This window comes from Miniopterus schreibersii (assembly GCF_964146895.1).
Source record: "Miniopterus schreibersii genome assembly, chromosome: 9".
Taxonomy (NCBI): domain Eukaryota; kingdom Metazoa; phylum Chordata; class Mammalia; order Chiroptera; family Miniopteridae; genus Miniopterus; species Miniopterus schreibersii.
The window spans coordinates 7,897,923-7,911,941 of NC_138118.1; the positions used below are offsets into that span (position 1 = coordinate 7,897,923).

The 14,019-nt window shown below is 47.1% G+C and overlaps 1 protein-coding gene across 1 annotated transcript in view; it reads right to left on the reverse strand.

Annotated features, from left to right (window-relative positions):
- Positions 1–13,527, reverse strand: part of TMEM178B (transmembrane protein 178B) — a gene marked incomplete at its 5' end in the record, with an annotated part of 307,367 nt that extends 293,840 nt beyond the window's left edge. Inside the window, one exon of the mRNA XM_081148066.1 lies at positions 13,146–13,527. Within this exon, the coding sequence (XP_081004192.1) occupies positions 13,146–13,527 (382 nt within the window). The remainder of the gene's footprint in view (positions 1–13,145) is intronic.
- Positions 13,528–14,019: the final 492 nt, after the last annotated feature.

Consider the following 14,019-nt stretch of genomic DNA (forward strand, 5'->3'; position numbering starts at 1 on the left):
GAGGAAGGTTTCCTTGGAGTAGCCTGAAGACATTCCCAATGATAAAAATTTTAAAACTTGGAAACGGATCCTGAAGAAATGCTCAAATGCGCCCGACTCAGCAGTAACTCTGGGAAATTATATCCATGATAGGAACAAGAAATGTAGGTAGTCTTCCAACATGCTGTGGGAGGGAAGGCCAGCCTAGGAAGGGCATGAGGCGCGGAGAGAGGGCAAGATCATAACGAAAGGCCTCATCCAGGAAGAATAAAATAGCCCCCACTTGAAATTCTCCTCTTGTGAACCAGAAATATGGGTGCTTTAGGAAAATAGAAACCTTAACAAAGGAAGTAAATTGAAGTTTATCACATGCATTACAGAGCAATTCACAGCAGGTTTCCCGCTAACAGCGAGTCTCCCTAGTCCAATGAAATCATGGCTCTTTGTTAAATAACATTTCCAGATCGACCGCATTAACAGAGGCAAACTTTCATTCGTTCAACAAATAGGTATTAAATACCTGTTATGGCCCATGTATTATGCAAAACACTGCAGATAAAAAGATAAACAAGAAACAGTTCAAAAACAGCCTCAAAAAGAAGGGGAACATATGGAGAAACAAAATGCCACTGGTGCTAGGAAGAGAGTGTGTTTGATGAGTGACAGAGGGCTATGGAGGGAGAAGGCAATGCAACCTGAGAGATGGGGCAAGAGAGCACCAAGCAAGGCGAGGAGGGGCCTGGAGCTGATTCCTAAAAAACAAGCAGATGTTGGCCAAGCAGACTTGGGGTGCGGGAGGGGCAAGCAGGAACAGGGGCTGCCAGGCAAAGGAGGAAGCTCCATAAGTAAAGGCTCCGAAGGCATAAAACAGCTCGACCTGTTCAGGGACCCAGGAGGCCTACATCAGGCTGGAGGGGAATGTGCTGGTGAAAAGGAAAGCATGCAAGGGGATGAGCTGGACACATGGGTGGGGGCACGTTGCCAGACCTGTGAGGACTTAGGTGCCAAGGGAAAGACGATGGACCTTATCCTGAAGGGTGGGCTGCGGGGAGCCACTGACAGATTTTGAGTAAAGAGATAACATGATTAGATTTACATTTAGAAATAATCACTCTGAACAGAAAGCACTGATGAGAGATGAGATCGGAGAACAGGGAAAGCACACAGAGAGAGGCACAGAGCACAGGCGATGAGGGGGGCGGCAATGTTCTACCAGGGTGGGAGATGGGCACAAAGCATCCGCAGTGAGTGACTCACTCCCGCTTAGCCTCGTGGGCAGCGGGAGGGAAGAGAGCCCCAAGCAGGACACTCAAGTTTCTGGTTTGGGCAAGGAGAGGGTCAGTGATGTCATTCCCCAAGACGGAGGAACATGGAGGAGAAATGGCTCTGGGGGGAAGAAAAGATAGGTTCTTTTGGAGCCATGGAACACCCAAGTGGAGCCACCCAGTAGGTGAGATGTTTGGGTGGAAAGTCTGGGCGAGAGATTCTCAGGGCAACAAGCCGTGAGCGCCAAAGGGTGCAAATGGTTATAGGTGTGAGTGAGACTGATCGAGGAGTGAGCTCGGGGTCAGGAAGAGACGTGGAATCCTGGAGAACACCCACGGGCTGAGCAAGATGGGCCGGCAAAGGAGAGGCGTGAAGACGGAGGGAGAAGCAGACCCAGGAGAGACCGGCGCCTCCCGGAGAAGGGGCAGTCGCAGCCCGGGGACAGAGGAGGGCACAAGTGGCAGCAGCCTGAATGTGCCCTGGAGGGGAAGGCAAGGAAGAGAAGCCAGGCCAGGAGGAAGGCCACACCTGAAAAGGACCTGGGCCGAGCAAGATTACCTTTGGGCCCTGGCCAGTGTGGCTCAGTTGGTTGGGCAGCATCCGGCGCTCCAGGAGGTTGCCGGTTCAATTCCCGGTCAAGGGCACCTGCCCCAGTTGCAGGCTCGATCCCTGGTAGGGGGCATGCAAGAGGCAGCCCACTGATGCTGAGCTCTCACATGGGTGTTTCTCTCTCTCTCCCTCTCCCTCTCCCTTCCTCTCTCCCTAAAAACCAATAAACTATTCTGAAAAATAAATAAGCAAAGGTTACCTTCTGTTTCCTTTGTGTTGACACAGTCAGGGAGGAGGGAGAGAGGGGGAGAGGTTGGAGGCACAGAGGCCAGCCTTTCCCAAAGTGGAAGGTCGCTCACCTAAGGAGGTGCAGGGGCCTGCAGCGTGAGTCTGCCTCCCTGCAGAGCACAGTGAATAAAGCAGCCCACCGGCCAGGGGCCTTTGACGCAGGGAGGCCCGGGGCTGCATCCGAGCACCTCGGCAGCCCTGTGGCTACAGGAACGGGAGCACGGAAGTTATTCTGCCCGAACACCCCCGGAATCCCTGGGGACTTTCATGATCCCTAGTAACTTCTGACCCAGCTTGGGTGTTTTAAAGCATGATCGGGTGAAAGCAGAACCCTTGACGACATCCTGGTGGGATTTTTCTGTTCCAGCTCTACCTGGTATAAATAGAGTGAGAACATCACTATCATAAGAGTGGGGCTCCTGGCTGAAGGCACCCTCACAATTCTGAGAATAAATACTCTCTACCTTATTCATCAACCATAAAACTACTTAAAGGTTCGGCAACTAACACCCTCCACTCTGTTTCAAACGTGATACGAAAACCACTGAAGAAGCCAAATACATTTCCGCGTCCTTCTTAGTAATTCTTAGCTTTTTCTCTTAGTTCACTTAGGAGGCTGAGTTCCTTCCTTGGGCTCCAATGCCTCCCCAGAGGTTTGCGCTCAGCCTCCAGTTTGTCCCACACTCTCCCTGTCTCCGCGCCTTATCTGTCTGAAGTTCAACGTCTCATCCAGTTACCTGGAGGGGTGGCTTTAATTTAACTTTCCGGCCCTAGGAACTCTTGGTTTTGCCACGAGCTGCAGGAAACTTACAAAGGGGGGGGGGGGTGATTTGTACATTAGTCTCGATCTCTGAAGTAAATCCGTTTAAAGCCCTAATTTCTTCCACTTACGCCACATCGGAAGAAAATAAAACTTAATTTTATTCGTTCCAAACCCTTCCCATGAGCTACTGTCAGTGAAAACTGTTGGCTAGGGTTACCCGATTCTCCTCGCCTCTAAATGCCTCTTGCTACTGCTTACGCAGTCAGTCACAGATGGCCTCAAAGACAAAGTTTCCCAAGAATGTTCCTCCAAGGGCCTGTCTCCCGCACACTGAACAGCGCGGTCTGAGTAAATGTTAACTCCTGTCAGGATGCGGCAACCTTCCACGGAGGCCCCGCTTGCTTCAGAGCTTTTTGTTATTGTTGTTGTTTTTAGGAAATAAAATACCACAGATGAGTTTAAAGCCCCTTCTCAATTCTATTTCTTTCCCTGTCTTGAGAAAGGTAAACATCATCCTTCACTTTGTGTTTATAGGTCCCGAGCATATTTTCCATAAATACAACGCAAATATGTTACCATAAACAATATCGGATGTTACCTGATCTGTTTCTGAGCTTCGTATAAATGGCATCAGAGTCTACATTTCATTTCGCGCCCAGCTTTTTTCCCTGAGATTTTATGTGCATCCATTTGGAAACATGTAGATCTGTCATATTTATTTTAAATATACTGCAACGCCCTGGATGGTGTGGCTCAGTGGTTAGACTGTCGGCCCACACACAGAAGGGTCGAGGGTTCGATTCCCAGGCAGGGGCAGTGCCTGGGTTGCAGGTTTGATCCCCGGCCCCAGTCGGGGTGTGTCCAGGAGGCAACCAATTGATGTGTCTCCTCACATTGATGTTTCTCTGTTTCTCTCTCTCTCTCTCTCTCTCTCTGTCTCCTCTCTGTCTCTCCCCTTCTCTCCTTCCCTTCCACTCTCTAAAAATCAATGGACGACATATCCTTGGGTTAGGAGTAACAATAAATAAATATAATTAAATGAATATACTGCAATAGCTTCATTGCATACTATGCCATACTTCAATATCAATTTTCCAATTAGTGGACACCTACGTTTGTCCCCTTGGTTTATTTAATCATTCTGCATTACACACAGTGGTGCCATGGACATGCCTGGATGTGTTTCGTGTACTCCTGTGTACGCAGCCAGGAAGAGAAGTGCCAGCTGCAAGGCACACGTGTCTCAGCCTCACGAGACAGAAGCCAGCTACGCCCAGTGTTGTGTTAGTTGACAAACAGCAGCACATGAGCCCAGAGCTTCCTTAGGATAAAAACAACCCTATTCCGTCCAGGTCTGCAAAATACTCCAGGGCCTCGGGGAATAGGAGGTGTGTTTGTCTAAACAGAATTGCTATTACAAAGGTGAAGAGAAATCCAGGGCAAAACTCAATGAGAGAAGGCTCTGGAGGCAAATAAAGTGTCCAACAGGGTGAGGTTCGGAATACGGAACAGCAGGGCACTTTAAAACACAGGAAATGATATAACTTTATGAAGATGACCTAATATCGAGTAAATTGCCTTTTCTTGGCAAAATACTTTGACGCCAAAAAAAAATCAATCGAAATAATTCAGACACTGCAGTCTCCCATAAAAGCAGCAAATCTGTGAAACTTCCTTGAAAGCCAACGGCGGCTTCCCCTCAGAGTAAACATCACCTGTAAAAGATTCCTGGTGGCTCCTGGAACAGGCCTTTAAACATCATCTCCGTGTAGACAAATTTACAAAAAAAACACAGTTTTTCATCCTTGAGTCACCTGTTCATTGCCTGACTTATATTTAAACTTGATGTTATTTTTAAATATTGCTGAATAGTATATCTCTGATGATTTCTGAAAATCTGGTAGCAATGGCTGCCTCTTGGGAGAGGGTCTAAGAGTCTGAGGGACAAGGGTGGGTGGACACGCATTACCTCGTCAAAATTAATTAATAAATTTAAAATGAGGCCAAGGTTTCACTTTGTCAATCCACAGATAACCTGAGAGCATCCCCTGTTTCTGCAAAACCTCCCCTAACTGCTCCAAAACTCAGAAATCACTCAGGCCCCTGCATATAAAGCTCTTCACGAACCCACCTTGGGGCCTGGATTTGTTGGTCTTTTTTAGCACACAGGAACTATGGATTTCACTCAGGGTCCATCTGCCCCAAGGAATGTGCCTGACATAGTTGGCGCTCAAAAGACATTTTTAGAATAGAAACAGTGAAGTATTCTTCATCATACAATAATTTCTAAATTATGGCCCAAGGAATGTATTCATTACTTGTTTTATATATGTGTGTCCTTTAAAAGTTTTATTTAGAAAAACAAAACAAAAAAAGATGTAATGCTCAAAACTGTTTAAATGTAGGCCCTACGCAGGCAAGAATTTTGTCTGTTTTATTAACTTCTGTCCCAAGCACACCTGGGCTAGTGCCTAGCACATAGTAAGTGTTCAGTAAATGTGTTGAATCAATGAAGATCCTTGGCTATAAAGCTGTCTACACACTGACCAGTAATCCAGTTCCTTTCTCTATTAAGCTTTTTATTTTCTTTTTAATTTACCTAATTGTGGTGAAATATAAATAACATAAAATCTAAACCATTTTTAAGTGTACAGTTCCGCGGCATTAAGTACATCCGCACTATTGTGCAGCTCTCACCACCTTTCTCCATTCCGTTTTTAAATTTTTAACCCCAGTCTGCAACATGCATTGCAAATGCATGACACGTGACTGTACATGGGTGCGAAATCAGCTGCTTTGTTTCCACCTCTTCAGATTATAAACTAGCACCTGGGGTGGATGCTCCCTATAGAAATGCCTCCCTTCCTCTGTCTCGTTCCTTGTCTCTCTCTTCCTTCCCCCACTTCCCCTTCCCTCTCTTTTCACCTCTCTCAACCATTTGTCTACAATCTGCTTTCTATCACTTAATTTAACTTTCTCATCAAACGTTACGAGAGTGAAAGGGCCTGAAGTTTATATAATCCAAACCCATTATTTTACATAGGAAGAAATAAAGTCCTTTAAAAGGATGTGGGCATCGTCTCAAGGACAGCAGACGCCCAATCAAGATGTTAGAACAAATTTTCTGCCTACTCATCCACCAAGTCGTGCAGTTCCTCCTATCTTTGTATTGCTTGGGGTGAGTAGTTATAAAAGTATCTGCATTTGCCTGGCCAGCATGGCTCAGTGGTTGAGCGTCGACCTATGAACCAAGAGGTCATGGTTCAATTCCCAGTCGGGGCACATGCCCGGGTTTCAGGCTCGATGCCCAGTAGGGGGCGTGCAGGAGGCAGCTGATGCATGACTCTCTCTCGTCAATGACGTTTCTCTCCCTCTCCCTTCCTCTCTCTAAAATCAATAAAAACATTTTTTTTAAAGAAAAAAGTATCTGCATCTGTGATACTTGTCTTTCTCTGCCGGGCTTATCTCACTTAGCATAATACTCTCCAGGTCCATCCATGCCGTCCCAAAGCGTAAGGGATCCTTCTTTCTCACTCATGTGGAATCTAATGAATGAAATAAACTGATGAACAAAAGAGATACAGAGACATAGAACCATGGAGCAGTCAGACGAATTTCAGAGGGAAGGGGCTGGTCGGGAGTGGGGGGGAGATTAATCAAAGAATGTAGATGCAGCCCGGCCGGGTGTGGCTCAGCAGTTTACAATCAGCCTAGGACTCAGGAGAGCGAGGTTCGATTCCCGGTCAGGGCACGTGCCCGCGTTGCGGGCTCGATCCCCAGTCAGGGGTGAGCAGGAGGCAGCCGATCAATGACGACTCTCTCATCACTGATGTTTCTCCCTCTCTCTCTCTCTCCCTCTCCCTTCCTCTCTCTGAAATCAATAAAGACATATTTAAAAAAAAAAAAAAAAAGAGCTTAGATGCATATATACATGACCTATGGGCACAGACAATAGTGTGGAGAAGGCCTGAGGGAAAGGGGGGGTGGATGCCAGATGGAGGGGATCAATGGGGGGGGAAGGGGACATCTGTAATATTTTCAACAATAGAGATAAATTAAAAAATAAGTAAATAATAAATTTTTTTAAAGTATCTGCATCTGAATGAACATTTGTGACTGCTGTCTAATGACTAGATGTATATGGAGGGGTGCGTTTGTGTATGTGTGGGCTGTGTGTGTGTATGTGTGGTGTGTGTGTGTGTGTGACGGGTCAAACTAACCCAGAGTGTGTTTAGGATTCTGTCTGAAGGCCTAGGATTATCTACTAATAGCAGAGCGGGAGGAAAGAATTTTAACTGACAATCCAAAGTGGAATATACGAATCGATCCTCTAAATTGATCCTTACCAACCTATAGTAAAAGAATAAATAAGCCGACCTTCTGGAGCAGAAATGAGGCTTTTGACTTTGTTGGCTCAATACGAGCAGCTCGCCCCTGAGCTCCCTGACTAGCTGATCCCTCATTCAGTTGATACGGACGTGACCTCCTGAGGAAGAGCCTGATTCAAACACACATGACAATGAACTTGGGAACCATGAGCTTGAGTGTAAGCTCCCTCTGGACAGGAACCACATTAGGCGTCTTCTTCTCCCCCAACACCTGGCAGAGGGCTCGGCAAAGAGCCGGTGTTCAAAACACATGTCTGTACCCCGCCCTCTCTCTTCCCACGCGTACATTTGCCCATGGAGTCACAGGGCTCTTTCCCCACCTGTCAACTCTTCACTAGTGAGTTGTATTTTCAGCGTGACGGGGGAGGAGGGACATGATAAGAGTGCATTGGCGTGTACATCTGGGTGTACATATAAAGAGTATGCATGGGGATCACGCTGTATATCATGACTGTGGGTGTCTGTATGTGTTTGCCTGTGAGCAGGTCATGCCTCCCTATGTTATAAAACCAAAGCTAATGGAACTACGGTATTTAATTCTTGGCTTACTTGCCCCTTGTGCTTCCTAAGGGCAAAGACACTTCATGGCACTGACCACATGACCTTATATTATACATTGATTAGTCTATTAGACATTATTTTTATTCCATAGATATTTATTGTCTGGCTCTACCCCCTGGAAGGGAGGCTTCTCCATAATGCCCAGCCCCAAAGCCCTTGATAAATATTTGTGGAATGAATGAATATATGTCCTTCATGTCTATAACCTCAGTATCTACCACAGTGGACTAAGAAAATACTCAAAAATCATATGAAAAAAAATGTGTGGGGCTTTGGTGAGCAGGTCTCAAAGCAAGATGGAAGCGGCCTGAAAATACCTTCCTCCTCAGTGCTAAGGTGACATTCTCAAGCAGGTCTCCCCTCGGGCAGATTCTAAACCTACTTCCTATTTCCCTTTCAATCTGAGGGATCCATATCCCAGCCTCTTCTCTCCCCCCCCCCCCCGGCCCCAACAGACTATGGTGACAGTAGAGTACAGTGAGTGAGGTCCCAAACCTGGAGCCAGAATTCGAATCCTGGTACCTTCTTTCCTTCTCATGAGACTTGACAAGTTGACTGACTTTTCTGTGCCTCTGTTTCCTCAATTACAGAATAGGAATAAATAATAATAATAATTATACCCACCTCAGAGCGTTATCATGAAGAATAAATTAGCTAATATATGTAAAACTCTTAGAAGAGTACCTGGCATCAAGCTTGGCAATTATCGTTATGAATAATCTTTCCCACCAAGTCAGCTGTACAAGTTACTTGTAATGAAGTTGGGACAGAGAGAGGACAGAAAAAGAGAGAAGCATGGGAGGATTCTGTGAGTCAAAGATGGAAAATTAATAAAATATAGATGAAGCACAAATTTAAAACCTTCTTCCCCAACACATTCAAGTAGCAAAGTTTCTTCAAGTGTAGAATAATATACTTAAACTTAAGCCCGAGTGAGCACGCTTAATTACCCTCACCTAGAGCGAAGCATGCGCGTGTTCATTTCCAAGGCTGTGAGCTCCACGCAGCACTGTCCCACAGGTCTTTCTCCAATCCGCACTGTCCCACATGACAGCCACTAACCACACGTGGCTACTGAGCATTTATAACGTGGCCAATGTGACTAAGGAAATGCATTTTTACTTTTAATTTTATTTACTATTTGACTATTTTAAATTTAAATAGCCACATGCGGCCAGTGGCTGCACTGTGGGGCAGCCTAGCTTCAGGGGACTTACGTGCACAGCTGCTTGACATGGCTCTTGCCTGCTCTCCTGCTCCTGGTCTGCCCGTCTCCCTCAGCCCAAAAAAGCACTCATGAGGCCAAACTACTGCTCACACCCCCGTGGCTGTGCACATGCCGGCCTCTTGGCCCGAAACGCCCTTCCTCTCCAGCCACCTTCAAGCTCCATGAAAATCTTGTTCAGGCTGCATTTCTCCAAGGCAACTCTGCCTCACCCTCTCCCACCTTACCTCGTCCCGCTGCTGACATAGTCTATCACTGCCTCCTCTGTGTCTCTCTGCGTGGTTCTGTCGCTCTCACCATCCCATAGTTGTCATTCATCCTCTGTGGCGCTAACAGACTACGGGAATTTTAAAGGCTGGGTCTCATTCATCCCTTCACCCCTGTGATATGTGCCCGTCACATAATACGTGCTCAATAAATATTTGTGCACGTATTATTTGCTAAGTATTTGCACATATCCACACATTATTAATTTGTTAATAACAATGTTTTATTAAAGTAAGTTTCAGGCTATTGGCAACCGCTCTGTAACTATGGAAACTATATAGGTCAAATTATATTATAAGGCCTATTATCAAATAATAAAAAAGTTATTAGAATCTCAATTAAAGGTCTATTTATTTCAAGCCATAACAGTAGAGCATTTCAGTACAAATCAAAGACTGTAAATGTTCCCTGGAACAAAACCCTACCTGTAGCTGCTTCTCCTAAAGGGTCTGGAAGTCTCTTGGATTTCAGAAACTGATCCTGTCATTGATCTGTCCCCAGTGCTTGCAGTGACTTACTAGGGAGACATGAACAAGGTTGAAAAGCAAGAAGGCAGAAGACCTGATTATGGGCACAGTCATATGGGAATTCAAGGGTACTCTATCCTTGCTGCACCCTCTACCCAATCCCACTTTCCAGAAGGAAATGGTTAAAACCTAATCTAATGTCAAAAATAATGATTGTGGATAATCTGTTTAGTGACATATGTTATCTAAAAAGAGTATTGTGTCTCCCTTATTTCTTAACAAAGCTTTTGCTCAAAAAAAAAAATCTTCCTTGTTAAATTATGTAGCATCTGTTACAATATTAACCTGCCTTGAGAGCCACCCCAGTTCTTTGTTTTTTTGTTTTTAATCACGATTATCTGACTAATCCTTTATTTGGATTCCCACACAAGTGTTCCTGCAATTAGAAAAGCGCTTGATGGATACATTGCTGTGAACCTAATTTGTATGAGATATTTCTTAAGTAGCACACATCTGATGGCTGTATTTTACAAATGATTATCTGTTCTGCCCTCCAGGAACTTCCAGTTCAACAACACAAACAAATACAGGGTGACCAGCGATGTGTATTTGTGGATACGGTCACAGCAGCGGGGCACTGAGGACATGGACCTCAGAAGAAGTAATGAGTACAAAGGACTTTATCTTCAAATCAAATATAGATTTCACTTCTGTTGTCTTATTAATTATGTGGTCTGGTTTGGTTTTTAAATGCACAAACAGCACTTTCTAATGTAATGAACTTTAATTTAATAAACGATTGAGTTCTTAGGGGCTGTACAATCATTTTGATAAATCTCTAATTTCTCCATAATGTTTCAAAGAAAGACAAAGGCCTAAGATATCTTTTGAGGCAGATAATGAACACTGGGAGATAAAAATCTTTCCCTACAATGCCCTAAATCCAAATACAGGGATATTCATTTTTGTCTAAAATTCCTCCTAAAATCTGCCCATTTAGGAAGAAGACCAAGTCTAGAAATTACATCCTGTATGTTACTGGGCTGGCTTTTGAATTCTACCAGTAGAAGATGCACTTATTTCCAAAATGTGTCCCATGGCTGCTCAGAAAAGAAGATCTGGCTTTCAGAGATTATGTTTTGAGGCTGAAAATGAAGATAGCGGCTTTAAGCCTCTGAAGATCCGTAATGCCGGCATGCCATCTATCTCAGGAATACCCAACAGGAATGTCAAACGGACAGGAGCGGCCATGGTGCCGGGCGCTGGCAGCTGACAGTGATTGCTGGATTGGGGGTGATGGGGAACGGGACGTCCATTAGTTGGAGTGAAATACAATGCCCTGCCAACTCCGGGTATCAGTGCATTCAATCCCCCTGCTGTGCCGTGTACATTTTCTGTTGCTGCAATTAAAAATCGGTCAATACACAGTCAAAATGTTGTACATTCCCCCCTATCCCTTTCCCTGTCACTGTGTTTCCAGCTTCACCGGAAGAACATGTCACTATGGTAACCAATCCCTCTGGTGCACAGACCAAGTCAACCTTTCCAGCCAGACTGCCATGCAGAGCAACACGGAATCAAAGCCCTCACTGCAACCAGCAGAAGCCATGAGTTGCATCCCCCTTTTCCTAAAGGGAGGGGGTAACCAATACCAGACAGGAGGATACCTGTCTCATTCCAGGAGCATTCAAGGCAGGAAATTCAAGAACGTCCTTCAGTAAGTCCTACCAGTGTTTATCAGTCATTGTTAACATGAATTATCCCTCCCATTCTGGCTAACTTCCTACCTCTCCAATTTTAACAAAAGCGGGAAACAATGGATAAAACAACGCTTTGTGGATGTGAGAATCTGAAAGCTGCTATAAAGTCACCCGTGGTCAAAAACTATTCTGCTTGCTCCTGTCTTCCTACTTCTAAATCCAAACCCGAGTCGCTCTCCGGAATTCTCTAACACCCTTTACAAAGTTGTAGAGCTCCAGGTGGGTCACCCTGCTCTATAAAGTGCTGACCGTGAAGCAGATGTGATATGTGTAATATTAACACACTCGTAACTAAATTAGCTACAATCCCTAGTCACACAGAACCTGCACCACCAGCATTAAGATGGTTTCTGACGGGATCTGCCTCACCTAGATCTGAATGGCCACCTAGACCATGCCCACTCCTTGTCATTCTTAAACAACTGACATTTTTTATTAACCTTTTTTTCCTGGTCCATTTCAACATTTTTATAAATCAAAGAACATCTGTTAAAAACAGCATCACACCTGCATTATAGTATTAAGAGACATTAAGAACTGTTTTATATCTAGGCCTCAAAGACTGCTGACAAACAACAGCGTCCTCAGCTTCTCATCATCATCTTACAGTTGAAAAGAATGAAACCCAGCAGGGAGAAACTCATCAAATCGCACCACATCTTCCAGGATGCCACTACCACAGAAGAGAAATATTGATATATATCCAAACAAGATTTCAGTGGGTTGATGGAACTGGATGGTCCCCAAAGTCTGTATCATGCAAGATTTACAAACTGCATCAGGTAAGCAGATTTAAAATGTAAGCGAGCATACTAAAGTATCACATTTTTATCATTAGTAAATACAGTTGTTGTTTTTCTGTTTTGGAACACTTTGGGCATTTTGTGGGTAAGTCTTCTGAAAACAGTACTTTTTTCCTCTGCAGTGCCCACTCTGGTGTCACCTGAAGAACAACTTCTTTCTGTGCTCCTTAGACCCGGCTCATATTGCATGCACACAAGTCACTTTCGTCAACCACGTTCTCAAAAGGGGGAAATCAAGAGCTGCATGCAGCATGAGGCTACTGGTAGGCAGGCTTTGGGCCGCCGCGGGGCAGGAGCTGGGGTTTATTGACGTTTCTATGACCGTGCCTGCACCGTGCCTGGTAGAGTGTGTAGCACTCAGCCACCGTTCCTGGCATCCCTAAGGCCTTGTGCGTGAGATGCTTCCCCCAAACTTCCTTTGATGAATCCGTTCAACAGCTAAAACGAAGATTAAAACCGGGAGTCTGTCTACTCGAACACAGCACTCTTAAAGGGCTTCCTCTGCTAACAGCACATGATAGATCCCCCTACCTTTTCAGAGACTGATCAAGCGTTATCCCAGAATAAAAACCTGGGCCGTGAGAATCTCATCAGACAAACGCCAAGACAAGAGGCCGGGTAGGGAGAGGTAAGCCTCCCTGGCCAGCGACTGGGAGGCAAGTTACGGCCACTCCGAGGCTCGGGCGAGGCTGATGCCCTGACCTCCCGGAACCAGGGGGCTTGATAGACCTTGGGCAGGTCAGCAAGGCGACGGCGGCCGCGCCTAGCCGGGGCCGGGCCGGGCCGGGCCGGGGCGCGCGCAGCGCCAGGCCCCGCGGCTCGCGCTTACCTTTCCGAATGAGCGCCGCGATCTCGGGGTCGAAGCCCTGCCGGTGGCACTTCCTCCAGAGGCCCATGTTGGTGGAGTTGTACTGCCGGCTGCACTCGTCCACGGGGCTCATGGCGAAGAGCTGCCTGCGATTCCGGGCCCGCAGGAGTTTGCCCTCCCAGCGGTCCAGGCGCGAGCGGCTCGCGCGCAGCGGCAAGTTGTTGTTGTTGTTGTAAATGAAGCCCGGGTCGATCCGGCGGGTGTTGAAGGCCTTGCACCTGTCCCGGTGCTTCCTGGCGTCCGTCTCGTACCAGTGGTCCGAGCAGATGGCCACGGCCAGCATGCCGAGGGCGCAGAGCGCTAGCGAGAGGCCCGTGTAGAGCAGTAACCTTCCGGCAGCCATGCCTCCGCGTCGCCGCTACACCATGGGCATGATCCGCCGCGGCCTCGCCTTCCCTCCGCGCGCCCGGAACAAAGCGGCGGGCGGCCGAGCCGCGGGGAGGGTACGGGAGGGGGCTCGCGGCCGAGACCCCGGGACCCCGCCTGCCCGTGCGTCGGCCCAGGGACTGCAGGCGGGGGTGCGGGGGGAGGGGGACCTACAAAGTTCTGATCCGGAGAGGCCCCGGCGGGCTCCTGGGCATCCTCCGGGGCGGTGCAGCCTCCGCCGGTGGCGAGCCGGGCAAGGCTGCCGCCCGCCCCCTTGCGAACCGGCCAAGTCCGCACGCTGCCCGGCGTCGGGCGCCGCTGCCCTCCTGCCGGAAACCGGACCCCAAGTGCCCTGCGCTGCGGTGGGGCTGCCGGGCTTCTCTGTGCGAGGTGACGCCGGGACCCACTCCCCCGCTTTCTTGGGGTGGGGGCGGGCTGTCAGGGGGAGCTACTCAATGAGAGAATGAAC